This window comes from Muntiacus reevesi, chromosome 2 (genome assembly GCF_963930625.1).
Source record: "Muntiacus reevesi chromosome 2, mMunRee1.1, whole genome shotgun sequence".
Classification (NCBI taxonomy): Eukaryota; Metazoa; Chordata; class Mammalia; order Artiodactyla; family Cervidae; genus Muntiacus; species Muntiacus reevesi.
In genome coordinates, this window is record NC_089250.1 from 252,119,471 (window position 1) to 252,139,189 (window position 19,719).

Genomic DNA, 19,719 nt, shown 5'->3' on the forward strand with positions numbered 1-19,719 from the left:
AACTGGAATGCTGTTTTCTCAGATCTTTGCATGACTGACTTTAATTCAAATCATTTCCACAGAGAGGCCATCCCTTGACTGCCTATCCCCATTCACTCCGTCTCCTTTTCCTGCTTTTGCTTTCTTTATAGCTTTAACACTGCCTGACCTTGTTTTATGTATTTTTATTTTTTATACATTTCCTCAAGAATTTTAGCTTCATGAGGCAATGATTTTATTGACTTTGTTCACTACTGTATGTTCAACATATGGAAAGCATTAGAAATTCAATTAGCATTTATTGAATTAGCGCTTGAATTTTTCATCGCTTTTGATTGCTTAATCTTCCCTGAACTCTTGAATATTTGCTTTGTACGCTCTGATTTTTTTTCCAATATGTTCTTTGAGCTTATGATGAAGTGGTGTAGTTAAGATTCTTATTATTTTCATGGCAACCAGAAAAGTGAATATTCATTTGACATTTTCTTTGCTTTTTTTTTTTGATGAGTGTTTTTGTATAGATTCTGGCTTATTTGTCATTGTGATTATTATTATCACTCATCTTTGAAATAAAGAAGGGAATTCTTCCTGGACTTGCTGTTTTCAGGTAGTTATTGTTGAGGCAGGGCTGGTAGTGTTGCAGTCCAATAGAAATTCTCCATGATTCTAGGGGCAGCTCTTTATGAAAGAGAATTGTATGTGTGTGCTTATTTGGAAGGGGGATGAGAAGAAGGGAGGAGATGTGACAGAATTGTGTTAGCCTTTTCTTCCCCCCAGAGTTTCTCAGCTATGAGTCTTCTAGCCTGTCTAAATGATGGACTCTTCCTATAAATATGCATATTAATGTATTTTCCACACACCTGTCAGTGGTTCAGTGTAGATTTTCTTTTTCTTTCTTTTAAAATAAAGTGATTCTGTATTTCTTCCCAGTAGAGAAGTCCATAGAGTTTCTTTAGTTTCTCTCAATAATGGTTTGTAGATTTTCCAAATAAAAGTCCTACACATCTTTCATTGGATTTATTCCTATGTATTTTATGTTTCAGAATGTGGTTTTAAATGGTATTATTTATAAATTTCATGTCCTAAATGTTCATTGCTAGTACAAAGAAATATAATTCATTTATGTTGACCTTTTATTCAGTGACCTTGATAAGTCACTTATCAATTCTAATGTATAGGTTATTTTGAATTTTTTAAAGTTAATTGATTTTAATAGGAATTACTTTACAATATTGTGATGGTTTTTTGTCATACATCAACATGAATCAGCCACAGGTATACATGTGTCCCCCTCATCCTGAACCCCCTCCCACCTGCCTCACCACTCTATCTCTCTGGGTTGTCCCAGAGCACCAGCTTTAGGTGACCTGCTTTTGGACTTGTACTGGTCATCTGTTTTACATATGATAATGTATATGTTTCAGTGCTGTTCTCTCAATTCATCCCACCCTTGCTTTCTCCCACTGAATTCAAAAGTCTGTTATTTACATCTGTGTCTCCTTTGCTGCTCTGCATGTAGGATCATCAGTACCATCTTTCTAAATTCCATATATGTGCATTAATTTACAGCATTTGTCAATCTGTTACTCCTTTTAAAGTCTTTCCTTGGTTCTTAGTGTTAATAATCATAGGTATGCGTAGTAATTTCTTATCTTTTCCAGTCATTTCTGCTGCTTTGTGATTATATGATTAATTTATTCTTTCAACTGTAGTTTCCAGGAATTGACCTGGATCAGGCATTATTCCAGCCCTTTCCATCAGAAATCGTATTTCAGAACTACACTCCCTGTGAAGTCTATGAGGTTCCACTGGTTTTGAGGAACAATGACACAGTGAGTATGTTTGCTGGGATGGCTGTACCTTTTATGGATATATAAGAAGGGATTAGATAGAATGGGATCCTGTAAGATCTTAGATAAGCTCTTTAATTTGATAGACCTAGGACAATAGATGAAGACATGCCCTTTGATTATGAGCTTAATGAAGTCAGGACTATACTGGTTGGTTTGTTGCTAAAGGCTCAGTCCCAGGGCAGTACCCAGTAAATGGTATACTCCCACCATGTGCACTAAGTATTCTGTTGAATAAAGGATTAGCTAGATGAGTGTCACGAAGTTCTCACCAGTGACCATTTGGGCTAGGTTTTCATTTAAGACAGTGCCATTACTACTCATGTTTACATACTCCACATTAGAGCCACTGTTTCCCACTATTATAGCCACAAATTCTAGCTGTAATAAAGGAGGGAAATTAAGTGAAGTCTCTGCTAGAATTAAAAGCAAATGGGAAGACTTGCAGTTATATTCACTACAGTAGCTCATTAAAGGAATCAGTGATGCCTTTCAGAGAAGGTGTCAAGTCTACTCATATGAATTGCAGTTGTTGAGCCAATGTGTTTAGATTATGCAAACTATATTAAAAAAAGCTTCAAAAAAGAAGTTCCCGTTTTCTCTTTTCCATCGACCCCCTTCTACCTCAGACAGCCTTCAGAATCTGTCTCCATATAGATTTGGATGGCTTCTCCCACTGTCTGTTCCTTGTTTCTTTGTGGTTGCAACTGAGGATTTCTTCTCCATCGTGATGCCTTTTCCCTTCAGAGATAAATTAGGGTTTATTTCAAGAAAGAGTATTAAATGACTGAAGATTTTTTTGACATATAACAATGATGAAAGAAAGATAATGCAGAATGTCAGCATGAAGCACAGTTAAGCATGAAAAGTAATCAGATAGGAAGGAAGGCATTACAGAGATGCTAAATACCAGGTGACAGAGTGCCTGATGGACTATGGATGGAGGTTCGTGACATTGTACAGGAGGCAGTGATCAAGACCATCCCCATGGAAAGGAAATGCAAAAAGGCAAAATAGTTGTCTGAGGAGGTCTTACAAATAGCTGTGAAGAGAAGAGAAGTGAAAAGCAAAGGAGAACAGGAAAGATATTCCCATTTGAATGCAGAGTTCCAAAGAATAGCAAGGTGAGATAAGAAAGCCTTCCTCAGCGATCAGTGCAAAGAAATAGAGGAAAATAATAGAATAGGAAAGATGAGAGATCTCTTCGAGAAAATTAGAGATACCAAGGGAACATTTCATGCAAAGATGGGTTTGATAAAGGACAGAAATGGTATAGACCTAACAGAAGCAGAAGATATTAAGAGGAGGTGGCAAGAATACACAGAAGAACTGTACAAAAAAGAACTTCACGACCCAGATAATCATGATGGTGTGATCACTCACCTAGATCCAGACATCCTGGAATGTGAAGTCAAGTGGGCCTTAGAAAGCATCACTATGAACAAAGCTAATGGAGGTGATGGAATTTCAGTTGAGCTATTTCAGATCCTGAAAGATGATGCTGTGAAAGTGTTGCACTCAATATGCCAGCAAATTTGGAAAACTCAGCAGTGGCCACAGGACTGGAAAAGGTCAGTTTTCATTCCAATCCCAAAGAAAGGCAATGCCAAAGAATGCTCAAACTACCGCACAATTGCATTCATCTCACACGCTAGTAAAGTAATGCTCAAAATTCTCCAAGCCAGGCTTCAGCAATATGTGAACCTTGAACTTCCAGATGTTCAAGCTGGATTTAGAAAAGGCAGAAGAACCAGAGATCAAATTGCCAACATCTGCTGGATCATTGAAAAAGCAAGAGAGTTCCAGAAAAACATTTATTTCTGCTTTATTGACTATGCTAAAGTCTTTGACTGTGTGGATCACAATAAACTGTGGAAAATTCTGAAAGAGATGGGAATACCAGACCACCTGACCTGCCTCTTGAGAAATCTGTATGCAGGTCAGGAAGCAACAGTTAGAACTGGACATGGAACAACAGACTGGTTCCAAATAGGAAAAGGAGTACGTCAAGGCTGTATATTGTCACCTTGCTTATTATAATTTATTATTATAACTTATATGCAGAGTACATCATGAGAAACACTGGGGTGGATGAAGCCCAAGCTGGAATCAAGATTGCTGGGAGAAATATCAATAACCTCAGATATGCAGATGACACCTCCCTTAGGGCAGAAAGGGAAGAGGAACTAAAAAGCCTCTTGATGAAAGTGAAAGAGGAGAGTGAAAAAATTGACTTAAAGCTCAACATTCAGAAAACAAAGATCATGGCATCTGGTCCCATTACTTCATGGGAAATAGATGGGGAAACAGTGGAAACAGTTTCAGACTTTATTTGTTTGGGCTCTAAAATCACTGCAGATGGTGATTGCAGCCATGAAATTAAAAGATGCTTACTCCTTGGAAGGAAAGTTATGACCAACCTAGATAGCATATTAAAAAGCAGAGATATTACTTTGCCAACAAAGGTCTGTCTAGTCAAGGCTATGGTTTTTCCAGTGGTCATGAATGGATGTGAGAGTTGGACTATGAAGAAAGCTGTGCACTGAAAAATTGATGCTTTTGAACTGTGGTGTTGGAGAAAACTCTTGAGAGTCCCTTGGATTGCAAGGAGATCCAATCAGTCCATCCTAGAGGAGATCAGTCCTGGGTGTTCATTGGAAGGACTGATGCTGAAGCTGAAACTCCAATACTTTGGCCACCTGATGGGAAGAGTTGACTCATTGGAAAAGACCCTGATGCTGGGAGGGATTGGGGGCAGGAAGAGAAGGGGATGACAGGGGATGAGATGGCTGGATGGCATCATCGACTCGATGGACATGAGTTTGAGTAAACTCTGTGAGTTGGTGATGGACAGGGAGGTCTGGCATGCTGCGATTCATGGGGTCGCAGAGTCGGACATGACTGAGCGACTGAACTGAACTGAAGTGAAATATCAGGTGTTAAAGACAAGTAGACATACTTGTAGGAGACTTAGACCATTGAGACAGAAATTCTAGGTATAATAAAAGTGGGAAATTAAGTGAAGACTATGCAAGAATTCAAGGCAAATGGGAAGACTTGCAGTTATATTTACTACAGTAACTGATTAAAGGAATCAGTGATGCCTTTCAGAGATCAATGAGGTTATTTAGTGACAGCAAAGTCAGACTTTAGAAGATGGAACATTTAATTCTTCACTGCAGGAGAGTTAGCAAGAGAAGCTCATGGGATGGAAGCTAAAGGGTAGGCAGAGAGAAGAAAAAGAACCCGAGATGTTTATAAATAGGTTCGTATATCTCAAGAAGAGATCCGTTATTTCTTACTTTGAGTTCTCTTTTTCCCTTTCTCCACTACTTTTTGACTCTTGTTCAAGTTTTTTTAGGCTATTAAAGGCAGTGAGGACCTAGACCAAAAGGTAATCCTCCCTGGCCATCAACAAGAAATGATTGCCAGTGGGTGTATGCGAACATGTCAAGGATAAGAGTGCTAGCCTTTTCTATCAAAGGACACTCAGTTCTTGTGGATAAAACCCACACCTCTTGGTCAGATGCTGTTGGAGTATTGGACCCCATGATAAAAAGGTCCTCATCCAAGGAAGTTCAGTTGCCAACAAGCAGACAGTTTCCCTAGGCCAGGCAAGCTTGTTCTTGGTGAGTTAATCCCAGGACCCTTGTACGAGGTGGCTGATGTAAGCCTGCTTCTCTACTTCCTATTTCATGAAGGAACCACTGAGATAAATATAGGACACTGAAAAATGCTGTCTGTGTCACTCACCTTTTGCTTCCTCACTGGCTTGGAATGCCAAAGACAGAGTCTGATTGGTTGTTATTCTTCTATCTCTTGAACATACAAGTTGAAAGCAAGCCATGAACACTCTACAAGCCACAACACAATTCACTTGGGGTACAATTATAAGCAACCAGACTCCAGAGTCAGATGAATCTGGGATCAGATTCCAGGCGGGTGCTCTCCTAGCTGTAGATTTGGGCAAGTCACTTCACTTCTCCAAGCTATGGGGATAATAATGGCACCCATTTCAATAGGTTGTTTGGAATGTTAAATGAAATCATGGATGTAAAGTACTCAGCTCAGTGCCTGTCATTAATGAGCACTAAAGCAGTGTTAGTGTTATTACCAGTGTTGCTGCTGTTTTCCTTTCTAGTTTCTAATCCACAGTTATGATCTTACTAAAAGTATTCCCAACAACCTTATATGACATCATTCAACACATCACGAATGCCATTGAACTTTTCTCTTAATAGCAAAGCCAGTTCTGTTCCTGTCAGAGAGGCACACATCTCTTTCTTGCCTCCCCAGTCTCTAGTCTTAAGATCTGTCTGAATTCTCTCTGCATTTCTTCTTCCCTTCTACATCTGGGCTCCAGTTTTGAGAGGCTGTGGGGTTTCTTATTTCCTCATTTTCCACCTGAGACTCCTAGGACAGACTTATCTATAGTTAACTTTCTTCTGCTGCCTTTAAATCATCTTTTTTTTCTTTAAAAAAAAAAAATCCTCTCCTATTCCTGTGTCCCTAGAACCTCTACCTCTGACCACGCCTCTTCTCACAGTTAAATTTCCTTTATTGCTGGGGGCTATCCAAGATAGGTGTATGTGCTCTGAGTGAGGCAAACAGGGCAGAAGAATGAGACTTTAAAAGGATGGAATTGTTTGAACCTGCTCCGAGACTAGCCTTAGGGGATATTCTACCTCCCTCTATGTTCTTGCTTCACAGAAGTGTTGGGTAGGGCAATCCTGTAGGGAAGGGAGGTAGAGATAGTCCAGGATATGATTCTGAACACCATTGCTTGGAAAAGCTGTAACTCTTAGGGCAAGTGTCTGTTTCCTCATCTGAAGAATGAATTGTAATGAGGCTCAGAGGTTACTGCGAGGATCAAGCGGTGCCTCATGTACAGTGGATAAGCCACAGCAGGAGTGCAGTGTGATTTCTTCTCCCAGAGCAGTTCTCAGACGTTAAAAAGCCCAGTGCAGCTCCCCAGTGTAGGTGGGGTTTTAGACAATCAAGCAGTTTTCAAAAATAGTCACATTTAAATAATAAAATAAAAATTTTCCGTAACAGTGACCACTATTGGGTTTTTCTTGCAGATTCCAAGGATGGTGAAAGTTGTTGAGGAAAGTTCACCTTACTTTAAAGTAATCAGCCCCAAAGGTATCAGCCACAAAGTCGCCCCAGGAGTGCCATCCGTGTTCCGAATCCTCTTTACTCCAGAGGAAAACAAGGTAACAGCAGCGCTGGCAAGACAGTGGTTGAATGCTGGTCGCTGGCAGTTTGCAACTCGGAACATTCACGGAGGTGGTGGTGGGGGTGCGAGCTGTGTTGTCGATGGTATCAGTGTCACTGATGGTATTGCTGCTGGTGGTGGGGAGAGGAATGGTCAGGGTGGGTGAGAGGAATGGTCAGGGTGGGGAGAGGAATGGTCAGGGTGGGTGAGAGGAATGGTCAGGGTGGGTGAGAGAGGAGGGGTGGTGCACCACTGGGAACAGGAAAGGACTGCCAAGCAGTGATGAGGGCTTATATGAGCCGCAGGTAGCCAGACTGTAAAGAAGAGTAGCCTTCTGGATGCTTCCCTGGCACCTGCCTCAGCATATTTATGTTGGACTGTACAACTGGAGGGACACCAAAAAGGGAAAGATGTGGTCCAGGTGTAGTGAGCTGAGACTAAGGGTAGAGATCATGGCTTCTTGGAAGTTTGGGATCCTAGTTAGTTACATCCTTCCTCCCCACCTAGTAACTAGTTTAGGAAAGAGGCCTAAGATTCAAATGCTGATCACAGTGTCGGTCTCACTAATGGCAAAGAATGTGACCAGGGCTTGAGGCCCAGAGAAGGCTTCCTTCTGCTCCCTAGAGACGGTGGGTAACCAGCCCTTGGGGAAGGGCTCACCTCACCTGTGGCCCCGCCCAAGCGCAAGTGAGGCAGCTAGAGCTAAAAGCAGAGGCCTGCCCTGCCTTCTTACCCCTGTCTGCACAGAGCCTGCGTCCAAACAGAAGCCATTTCCGCTCGGCACCACCACAGCCGTCAGGCATCTAGCCCATTTTCAGGCTCTCTCTCCTAAGGTGTGTAAATTCCAGTTACTTCTGGAAGGAAGAACTAGCTTGAGGGACGGAGGGAGGGTGGCTTCTCCCCACTCCTTCTCCAAGAGTGCAAGATTTCGGGTTGAGTTTTCCTCTGTAAGGGGCAAAGTGGGGACTTGTGTGGAAGAGAAAAGGATTTTGCCAGCATGACTGAAGGAACAAGGACAAAACAAAACAACACACCAAGGCTAAAGTAGGCGTCACAAAATGTCACTTTATATGCAATGTTAATAGTGTGTATGCTTATCCGTGTTGTGCCATTACACGTGGAATCAGAAGAACGTAATGGAGATAGTGAACTAGCTTTGAATCCCTTCTTCTCTATCACTAATACTTTTTAGCTGCTGTAAATGTCATTAGCGGTGTTCCTGCTGCTGTTGCTACTGTTTCTACTTTTCTAGAGAGCAGGGATAGAGGATTTAATGTGATCTGCCAAGTATGGATCACTGTAATGAGTGGTTAGAAATTTCATTATATAATACTGCTGTTATTATTTTTCCACTTTGTAGTATTAGTGTTCATTTCTTGAATTGTGTTTATGAACTTTTAGTTTTGTTTGGGGTGTTACTGAAATAAACAAAAAGATAAATAGCTCCAGAAGTAGTGCTTTTTGCTGTACGTTATTGAAGTCCTGATTTTTTTTTCCTCCAGGTTCTATATCTGAATATTATCTGTGAAGAGAATGGTTGGATTTAGTTTGGGGGTCAAATTCCTACACTGTCATTTTATTATAAAAACTGGCTATAGTAAGCCTTTGTGCAGCTTGAAATATAAAGCTTACTGAATTCGAGGGGTTGGCTTTCCTTAATTTTTTTTCTGTGCTGGAGAAAAAAAAATGTCTTCTGTTGAATAAGTGTTATTCTACCTGTAGGCAGTCTGACTGAGAAAGAGATACACAGAACTTTCTGAAGAGGCGGAATGTGCTGTTTCATCATAGGTGTGTGGGTTCCATGGATGAATTCATTTGTCAAAGTTGTACACTCAGGATTTATGCTTTCTAAATATCTAAATTTTACCTTAAAAACTTAAAAATGTAATAATAGCAATAGAAAGGTGAATGGATAGAGGTACAGATGAAGCCAGAAGGACAGAACATTAGTTACTGTTGAATCTGGGTGATGAGTACATGGGGTTTGTTCTACTCTTCTGTTTTATTTATAAATATTTTCAATTTCCCCTCATCAAAAACTAAAAGCAAAGGGAGAGATTTTTAGAACTACTTATTTATACAGCAAATAATATATTTTAAGTAAGTTTGTACCTACTTTATAAATATGAAATGCCAGCATTCCCATTGAGGATTACTCCGTGGCTGTATTTTGTGGCTGCTTATCTTACTCCTACCTTTTTTATTCCCTCTTACCATTCCATTTCACCAACATTTCCTGTGGTCTGTTGGGAAAGCCCTAATTAAAAATAAATCAGTTAAATGTTTCTTTAGTATTTCTTCTAAGTATTTGAAAGTTATCAAGGGTTACATGCATCTGTGAGAGGAGATAGGCTGAGAGTAACGGCTGACTATGAGAAGTTTATACCATTTTCAGTACATTAGGATTTTGTTTTGGATTGGGCTCTCAGCTGTGGAATAATTGACATAATATGTGTTTCTGAGGACGTAGTGATTTCTCCTTTTACTGACTGTCTAAGACTAATGGTGGGTATTTGCAGAAGCACCTGCTGCTAGTTTTGGTCCCCATTTTTCCACAAAGATCCTGCCATCCTGCACCATCAGTAGGGCCCCATTGCAGTAGGTTTTCCAGTCATCTGGGTATCTGCATTCACTCTTAACTGTTGGAACACAGAACAACCAGCTAGGGTTAGTCCTGTTGTCTTCAGTGCTGATCCAGAATGTAGCAAAGCAGTAGCAAGACCAGATTTATTTTAGGAGGAATAAAAGTCAATCTTTTCACTGTGTCACTTTCTCCACTTGGCCAAATTGATAGCCAAAGTGCATATGTGTTTTTCCTCCTACCTCCTGCTGATCTGAACACACTTCATTCTCATTTACCCTCCTCACATCTGGAGGGTGAGATATGTAAATTGCAGCATGCCACAGTTTAATAAGCCAGTCCTCTTTCAATTGAATTTTCAGCTCTCTTTGTGTATTAGCATGTCTAAGATTATAATGCAGTATACATTTTTTTTTCCCTGTCATCTATTAATCTAGCTTCCTGGAGATTTAACTTGTTAAGGATGCCAAATACCCAGATAACAGGTGCAGCAAGTTCATTTCAGCTTTCCTTATCTCTTTTCACACGGACTTGAAAAAAAAGATTGGATATGTTATTTATCTAATAATCCTAGTGTACATGTCATGGAAAGTAGAAATATAGTAGTCAGTGTTATCATAACACTATAAATGTCTGGAGCCTGACATTTTTCTTGACTTCTTAAATTTGTATCTTTACTATTAAAAAGAGTATAAGAAATATTAGGCTTTTGTAGGAAAGCAAAACTGGGTACATCCTTGGACTTAAGACAGCCTCAGTTTGCAATAGTGTTGGCATATGAAAATGGCAGCAGTGGTTTACAGAAAATATGAAGTGATCCTTTTTTTTTTTTTTTTGCGCTCAGTTGTGTTTTAAGAAAATACCTAACTTGTTGTCAAAATAGTTTTCTTGGTTTGTTACTATAAAATTTAAAGAACTTGATGGCACGAAAAGATATTTGGGCCCCCTTTTTTACGCCTTTGCTTTTATCATATTTAGGCCATCCTCAAGTTGAAGAAACTACGTTTTATTTTCTTGAGATGAACTTACTTATCTCACTTTTCAAATATTTACCGCAGTTTGCTGTGTGTTAGGCCCTATGCTAAGCACCTGGATTACAAGGGGAACCTAGACAGAACCAAGGAGGCGAATTTGAGGCAGAAAGAAAACTAAATCCCTATCATTATTTTTGTCAACAAGAATTGCTGATTGTGGCAAATCTTATAACATCTATATTCCAATTCAAAATGCTAGCACTACAGTATACTTATGGTTGGTGTGCATTGCTGTAGGGCAGAAACCAATACAACATTGTGAAGCAATTATTCTCCAATTAAAAATTTTTAAAGTTTTTCAAAAAATATGTACACCTGGATAACAAATTATGGTAATGTTTTTCTATTCTTCTTGGGCCATGTTCTTTAAATTTCATAGTAACAAACCATTTTGACAACAAGCTAGGTATTTTCTTAAAACACAACTGAGCAAAAAAAAAAATGGATCACTTCATATTTTCTGTAAACCACAGCAAACTGAGTGATCCTCAATCCCCCCTGTTTCCTATAGACTAGTAGTTAGATCTAGAGGTTTGGTTAGATTCATGTTTGATTTTTGAGGGGCCAGAATTCTCGGGTGATGTGGTATGTCCTATTGCATCACATCAAGGCATAAAATGTCTGTTGTTTTGCTTTATTTTTGTAATGATATAGTGAGCTTCCTGAGGTACAGTTCATATACAGGAAAGATAGAATAAATGCTTGATTCTTTCCCTTTATCTACTCTGGTGAATTTTGATTAAGAATTACATATCTGACTTACATTTTAAGATCACTCTGGTTGCTCTGTGGAGAATAGACTGAAGAGGGTGTGAGGCATAACAACTAGCTGTGTTCCCTTGACATCTATTTTTCTCTTTCCTCATTGGTAAGAGAATCACAAATTTTGATTGGATTGATAGCTGCCAGAGATAAAAGGTTGCATTTCCCCAGTCTTCTTTGTAGCTGCTGTGTCTAAGTGTTGGCCAGTGAGATGTGAGCAGGACTTCCAACACATGTACCTGATGGAAGCCGACCCAGTGGGAGGAGTGAGGAAGGGAACCAGGAACTCAGTTTTATATGTTTTGAATTTCCCTTTAGACATCCAAGTAGAAATATCAAGGAAGCAGTTGGACGCAATGGTCTTCAGTAAAGGGGAAGTGTTGGGGCTGTAGGCAAACATTTAAAAATCATAAATCCTATATCTAAGTACCACTCTTCATGGTCAGCAGAGTATGACGCTAAGAAGAGGTAGTTGTGAAGTAGGAGGGAAACCCAGAGACTGCAGTGCTTCGTAGTCCAGGTGGATTGTTGTTTTTTAGTCACTGAGTTGGGTCTAACTGTTTGCGACTCCATGGACCAAAAGCCCACCAGGCTCCTCTGTCCTCCACTATCTCCCAGAGTTTGCTTACATTCGTGTCCATCAAGTTGGTGATGCTATCTATCTCTTCCTCTACCCCTTCTCCTTTTGTCTTTGGTCTTTCCCAGCAGGAAGGTCTTTTCCAGTGAGTCAGCTCTTCACATCAGGTGGCCAAAACATTGGAGCTTCAGCTTTAGCAACAGTTCTTCCAATGAATTTTCAGGGTTGATTTCCTTTAGGATAACTGGTTTAATTTCCTTACTGTCCAAGGGACTCTCAGCCTTCAAATTCAACAATTCAACAACAATTCAAAAGCATCAGTTCTTCAGTGTTCAGCCTTCTTTACGGTCAAGCTCTCACATCTGTACATACTAGAAAAACCATAGATTTGACTACACAGACCTTTGTCAGCAAAGTGATACCTCTGCTTTTTAATATGCTATCTAGGTTTGTCATAGCTTTCCTTCCAAGGAGCAGCATTGTTTAATTTCATGGCTACAGTCACCATTCACAGTGATTTTGGAGCCCCCCAAATAAACTTTACCACTGCTTCCACTTTTTCACTTTCTTTTTGCCTTGAAGTGATGGGACCAGATGCCATGATCTTAGATTTTTGAATGTTGAGTTTCAAGCCAGCTTTTTCACTCTCCTCCTTCACCCTTATCAAGAGACTCTTTAGTTCCTCTTTACTTTGTGCCATTAGAGTGGTATCATCTATATACCTGAAGTTGTTGGTACTTCTCCCAGCAGTCTTGATTCCAGCTTGTGATTCATCCAGCCTGACATTTCATATGATGTACTCTGCATAGAAGTTAAATAAGCAGGGTGACAATATACAGCCTTGTTGTACTCCTTTCCCAATTTTGAACCAGTCCATTGTTCCATGTTAGGTTCTAACTGTTGCTTCTTGATCTGCATACAGGTTTCTCAGGAGATAGGTGAAGTGGTATGTTATTCCCCTCTCTTTAAGAATTTTCTACAGTTTGTTGTGATCCACACAGCCAGAGGCCTTAGTGTAGTCAATAGATAAAGTGTATTAAAAAAGAAGCACTAAAATATTTATGACATTTTGACTCCACTTGTTTGACTTAGTATGAATAGAATGCTAGATTTCTAATTAAAACAATAGATATGCAACAAGCTACAAAAATTTACTCTATAGCACAGGGAACTGTAATCAAGATTTTGTAATAACATATCAGTTCAGTTCAGTCGCTCAGTCATGTCCGACTCTTTGTGACCCCATGAACCGCAGCGTGCCAGGCCTCCCTGTCCATCACCTACTCCTGGAGTTTACCCAAACTCATGTCCATTGAGTAGGTGATGCCATTTAACCATCTTATCCTCTGTCGTCCCCTTCTCCTCCTGCCTTCAGTCTTTCCCAACATCAGGGTCTTTTCAAATGGGTCAGCTGTTTGCATCAGGTGGCCAAAATATTGGAGTTTCAGCTTCAACATCAGTCCTTCCAATGAACTGATCTCCTTTAGGATGGACTGATTGGATCTCCTTGCAATCCAAGGGACTCTCAAGAGTCTTCTCCAACACCACAGTTCAAAAGCATCAATTCTTCTGCGCTCAGCTTTCTTTATAGTCCAACTCTCACATCCATACATGACTACTGGAAAAACCATAGCCTTGGCTGGATGGACCTTTATTGACAAAGTAATGTCTCTGCTTTTTAATATGCTATCTAGGTTGCTCATAACTTTCCTTCCAAGGAGTAAGCGTCTTTTAATTTCATGGCTGCAATCACCATCTGCAGTGATTTTGAAGCCCCTAAAAATAAAGTCAGTCACTGTTTCCACTGTTTCCTCATCTATTTGCCATGAAGTGATAGGACCGGATGCCATGATTTTAGTTTTCTGAATGTTGAGCTTTAAGCCAGCTTTTTCGCTCTCTTCTTTCACTTTCAAGAGGCTCTTTAGTTCTTCTTCACTTTCTTCCATAAGGGAGATGTCATCTGCATATCTGAGGTTATTGGTATTTCTCCCAGCAATCTTGATCCCAGCTTGTGCTTCCTCCAGGCCAGCGTTTCTCATGATGTACTCTGCATATAAGTTAAACAAGCAAGGTGACAATATACAGCCTTGACGTACTCCTTTTCCTATTTGGAACCAGTCTGTTGTTCCATGTCCAATTCTAACTGTTGCTTCCTGACCTGCATAATAGTTTTGTCAAGAGTCAGGTCAGGTGGTCTGGTATTCCTATCTCTTTCAGAATTTCCCACAGTTTATTTTGACCCATATAGTCAAAGTCTTTGGCATAGTCAGTAAAGCAGAAATAGATGTTTTTCTGGAACTCTCTTGCTTTTTCGATGATCCAGCAGATGTTGGCAATTTGATCTCTGGTTTCTCTGCCTTTTCTAAATCCAGCTTGAACATCTGAAAGTTCAAGGTTCACATATTGCTGAAGCCTGGCTTGGAGAATTTTAAACAGTGCTTTGTTAGCGTGTAAAATGAGTTCAGTTGTGCAGTTGTTTGAACTTTCTTTGGCATTGCCTTTCTTTGGGATTGGAATGAAAACTGACCTTTTCCAGTCCTGTGGCCACTGCTGAATTTTCCAAATTTGCTGACACGTTGAGTGCAGTACTTTTTGCACCAATATCTTTTAGGATTTGAAATAGCTCAGTTGTCTACAGCCATACCACCTTGAACACGCCCGATCTCGTCTGAAATAGCTCAACTGGAATTCCATCACCTCCACTAGCTTTTTTCATAGTGATACTTCCTAAGGCCCACTTGACTTCACATTCCAGGATGTCTGGCTCTAGGTGAGTGATCACATCATGGTGATTATCTGGGTCGTGAAGATCTATTTTGTAGAGCTCTTCTGTGTATACTTGCCACCTCTTCTTAATATCTTCTGCTTCTGTTCAGTCCATACCATTCTGTCCTCTATTGAGCCCATCTTTACATGAAATGTTCCCTTGGTATCTCTAATTTTCTTGAAGAAATCTCTCATCTTTCCTATTCTATTATTTTCCTCTATTTCTTTGCATTGATCGCTGAGGAAGGCTTTCTTTTCTCTTCTTGCTATTCTTTGGAACTCTGCATTCACATGGGAATATCTTTCCTTTTCTCCTTTGCTTTTCACTTCTCTTCTTTTCACAGCTACTTGTAAGGCCTCCTCAGACAGCCATTTTGCTTTTTTGCATTTCTTTTTCTTGGGGATGATCTTGATCCCTAATAACCTATAATGGAAAATAATCTGAAAAATAATATATGTGTATATGTATAACTGAATCACCTTGCTCTTCACCTGAAACATGTAAATCAACTATACTTCAATAAAATCAATTTATTATGAAAAAAATAAGTAATCCACTGTGCCCAAAGCTATTAAAAATCGAATAAAGCAAGGATGTGGACTTAGCCTTTGACTCTGGCAAAGTCATTAGTGCCCTCAGTGAGAACAGTTTCTGTGGAATGTTGGTTACAGAAGCCTGATGGGGTGGGTAGAAGAAAGAATGGAAAATGAGGAGTTGGTGATATTGAATATAAATAACACCATTGAGGAGTTTTGCTGTAAAGAGTAATTGGAAAATGGGGTGGTAGCTAGAGGTGGGTGTTGAGATTGAGGGTTGGTTATTTAATATTTAAGATGAGGCTATTTAAGCATTGTTTAAGCTAATGTTTATATGAGCAATTTAAGCATTGTTATAAGCTGATGTTTATTTAAGCGATTTAAGCGTTGTTATAAGCTGTGAATATTCAGTGAAGAGGGAAAATTGCTGCTTTGGGAAAATCCTAAGGTGAGTAAAAAGGTTGATCTAGTATTCGAGGCAAGAAGTTGGTCTTAGGTAAGAACAGGAGTGACGGCAGAGTATATGGACTTAGATACAGGTAGACTGGTAGGTTTAAGGTAACTTAGCAAAAAAGCTTGAGGATATTATCTTAAATGATGATTTGTACATGGATCATGAGGTAACCACATTATTGTTATATACTAATAATAAAAGTGATCAAAGTAAATTTGAAAGTCCTTGGGCATCTTCACAAGCCAAAGGTCAGAGGTTATTCCCTTTTAACAGATGGAAAAGCATAGGTGCCCCTAGGAAGCTGAGATCCCAGCTAAATCATATGAAGACTCAAGAGTGATAGAGAATAAGGCTCATGAGACCTGATTAGTCTTATTTTTAAATTGATTAGGACTTGAGAACTGATTCTTTCCTTTAGAAAGGTGAATTTCAGAGTGAGAATATACTATAAAGTAATTTTAACTCGTTACGAAATTTATAATGTTTTTCAAGGACAGTGAGTATTAGATGTGCTGAGTCCTAATCACACCTGGTTTTACTGTGTTAGCCATTCCACCTCAAGTTTAGAAGTGGAGAAAAGACAGAAAGAGGATAGTGAGGGCTTAACCACATGGGCTGTGCTCACTCTTGAATGCCTGGGGAGTTGTTTGCTACAGTAGAAGACATCATTTTTCTTTGCCTAAGACATTAAAGGACAGAATTATTGCCACATTTGCTTTCTGTCACGGAGCTAATATAAAATCAAGATTCATTCTTTCCACTTCTCAGAGTCAAATCTGCCATTTTAGTATTCCACTGCATCTTTTTTTTTTTTAAGTTTGGAGGATAGGCATGTTGGAAGGAAGGCTATTGGACAAAAAACTGGATTGGAAATTTCATCTGGAGACCACTTAGCCTTTTAGGATGTAAAGTAATTCATGACTAAGTCTCTCATAGTACAGGAGAGAGAGTTTGGAATAAATATTTTGGCTCTGAATGGGGACCTGGTTGCTCTGAATTTAAGTACAGTAGAAGGAAGTACATCACCTAAAGCAGTTGCTTAGCTTGCAGGCTGAAAAATCCTCCCAAGTCACAATACAGGAATTGATTTTAAGCCAATAGAGTAGTATATAATTGTATATTATATAATCTAATATAGTCATCTTAAATGTAGAACTTTAGCAATTAGAGTACGTTTTTAAGGAGTTGTGTGAAGAATTTCTTCATATTCTTTTATGTGAATTGATTATGAAAAAGTATATAGTTCTGATAAAATCTCAAATCTTCCTCATTGGGAAATTTGAAAAGATTTGAACACATCCCTGTGAATATTTCAACTAGCCTCCTACACTATTTTCGACTGTCTTCAGTTCCTTATAGAACAAGACAGAGAATTATGTAAATATAAAAAAAATTACCTGCAGATCACCTCTCATCGTGGACTCAGCAGCATCTTTTGTTCTCTCTGTCAAAGTCTCAGTTAATATTAAGTTTCCACATATGCCAGCAGCTTTTCAGTTTCTAATTCCCAACAAAACCTTTGCTTGCTGGGTTTGATCTCCTAAGAAAAAGTGAAAACAGTACTTATCTCTTTAGGATTCTGATGTAATCAGACTAGACTGTTTCGTTGTTGAATTCTGTGGCATTTTCTAGGATCAAGTATGCTTCATGTGACTTGTACTTCCTTATATCTGAATGGCATAATTTTTGAGCCTGCTATTACAGTGCAGAAGCCAGAATCAATTGAAGAACTAAGAGTCCAATTCTTGAAATTCATTTAAATTTATTTAAATTTCATGAATACTGCCCACTAATTTTCATTACTTGCTCCTACCTTAGGACCTTTATGTTTGCAACTCTCCTCACCAGGAGCACTGCTTTTCTAGATCTCACCTGACTGGATGGTTTCCTATTCAGGTCTCCATCCAGAGGTCACGTCCTCAGGGAGGCCTTCTTGGCTGTTCTAACCTAAAGCAGCCCCTTCCTTTGGTGTCACTTCACCATTTTATTTTCTTCAAAGTCCTTGTTGTTTTCCAAAATTATCCTGTTCTATTATTATCATCATTAATTACCAGGATTACCATTATTATCCTAACAAGAGTACACAAATTGAGTTTTTCCTACATGCCTTATGCAAATCATTGTGTTTTATGCAACATTTTTGTAATGACAACTAACATTCATTGAATACTTACTACTCACCAAGCACTAGGCTAAGCATTTATTGTACTAAGCCAGGTCAGTGTCATCTCTTGCTTGGACTGCTGCAGTGGCTTCCTAACTGGCCACCCTTTTTTCATCTTAGCCTCTTTACGGTTCATTGCCTACATAGCAGCTAGTCATTCTTCTAAAACACAAGTCAGGTACATCATGATCAGCTTTCAGCATCATTCATGTGTTTGGCCGTCCTCAGGTCCTCCCAGTGGCTCCTATGTCATCTGGCCTCCCACCACCTCCTTGCTGTATCTCTAACCTCTCCTTGCCGTTTTCCCCTCTGGCCACGGTCTCTGAATCATCCTTTGCTCAAATTACCACCCACCCCCCGGTATCATTTCTCCCTTCACTTAGGTTTCTGCTGAAATGTCACCTTCTCATAGCGGCCTTTCCCTGCTCACTTATGCCTCATTTCTCTTCACTCTGCATCATATTACTCATTTGTCTGTCTTCAGTAAATACCTGTTGAGTGTTTATTAAATACCAGGTCCTGTTCTTAACACTGGGTATGTGAAGTCAGTACAACGGGCAGAATCCCTGTCGGCATGGAGATATGGGGTAGGCATAAAATAGACTCAATAAATAGGAAGCACATAAGGTCACTTTGGGAAAGCTAAAGCAAACGAAAGGCTCAGGTTGATGAGACAGCAGAGGGAGAGTTAAGTTTACAGTAGGGCAGTCGGAGGAGGCCTAGGGGAGACAATGGACATTTTGCAAAGTCCTGAAGAAAGTGAGGGAGCAAGCGATGTGAATAACTACATGGAAGTGTGTTCTGGATGGAAGGAACATTGAGTTTGAAGGCTCTGAAGGGAGAACATGTCTAAAATACTCAAGGAGCAGAAGGGGAGGCTGTAGCTGGAGGATAGGAGCCAGTGGGGGAGGGAGGTGTGGCTAGAGAAGTGACAGGGGTGCCAGATAATAGCACTCAGCGCACCCCACCTCCCTGTTTGGGAGATTTTGAACAGAGGAGCTTCCTGAGCTGACATGTCTGGCCCTTGTGTAGAAGATGGAGTTTTGGGGAGCAAGGTTTGAAATAAAGGGTCCAGTTAGAAGATCCTGAAAAGATTGGAGGGGGTAGGGTCAGGTCAGGATGGCAGAGTGGAGATAGTGAGACCTAATTGTGGTCTAGATATATTTTGAGGGTCAGTCCTATATGTTTACTAAGAAATTGAGAAATAGTGCAATTAAGGATGTCTCATGCCAAGATATTAAATCCAGACCACTGGAAGGATGTAGGTGCCAGTACCGAGATAGGGAGGCAGTAAAGGGACAGATTTAAAGTGGAAAGAAGGTCATGAGCAGGCCTTCAGTCAGCATTCTTGAGCTCTTGTGGGCATGAGAAAAGGCTGCTCCTGTAGACTGATTCAGTAGGCACTGTCAGAGTGAACAGGATTTCAGGCCCCACTCCTTCCCTTGGCAGGGCCTCTCTGCACAGCTGTAGGCAATGGCCTTAGTCAGGGATTTTGCTCTGGGCCATGGTAAGTTTGTAGCCATTGAGATGCTGATTGGGCTGCTGGGTTCAGGGAGCCAGAGAGACTGCAGATGTAAGGCTGTGTCATGAGACCACACCTAGCTGTTTTATCTTTATATTTTTTATATATTTGTGTATGTGTTACACTGTACATTAGATACGCTTTATTTACTCACTCATTGTCTCCGCCATCACTGTGTGAGCTCGAGGTGATCCATGTCTGTGTTTACTACTCAGTTGTGCTATACCCAGACCCAGCTCAGTGCCTGGCACCTGAACACTGATTAATGTGGTACC

At 40.0% G+C, this 19,719-nt stretch overlaps 1 protein-coding gene across 1 annotated transcript in view; it reads left to right on the forward strand.

Annotated features, from left to right (window-relative positions):
- The window catches only part of LOC136157472 (hydrocephalus-inducing protein homolog), a 162,061-nt gene that overhangs the window by 35,995 nt on the left and 106,347 nt on the right, over positions 1-19,719 (forward strand). Inside the window, exons 4-5 of the mRNA XM_065919346.1 lie at positions 1,692-1,811; positions 6,911-7,045. Of these exons, the coding sequence (XP_065775418.1) occupies positions 1,692-1,811; positions 6,911-7,045 (255 nt within the window). The remainder of the gene's footprint in view (positions 1-1,691; positions 1,812-6,910; positions 7,046-19,719) is intronic.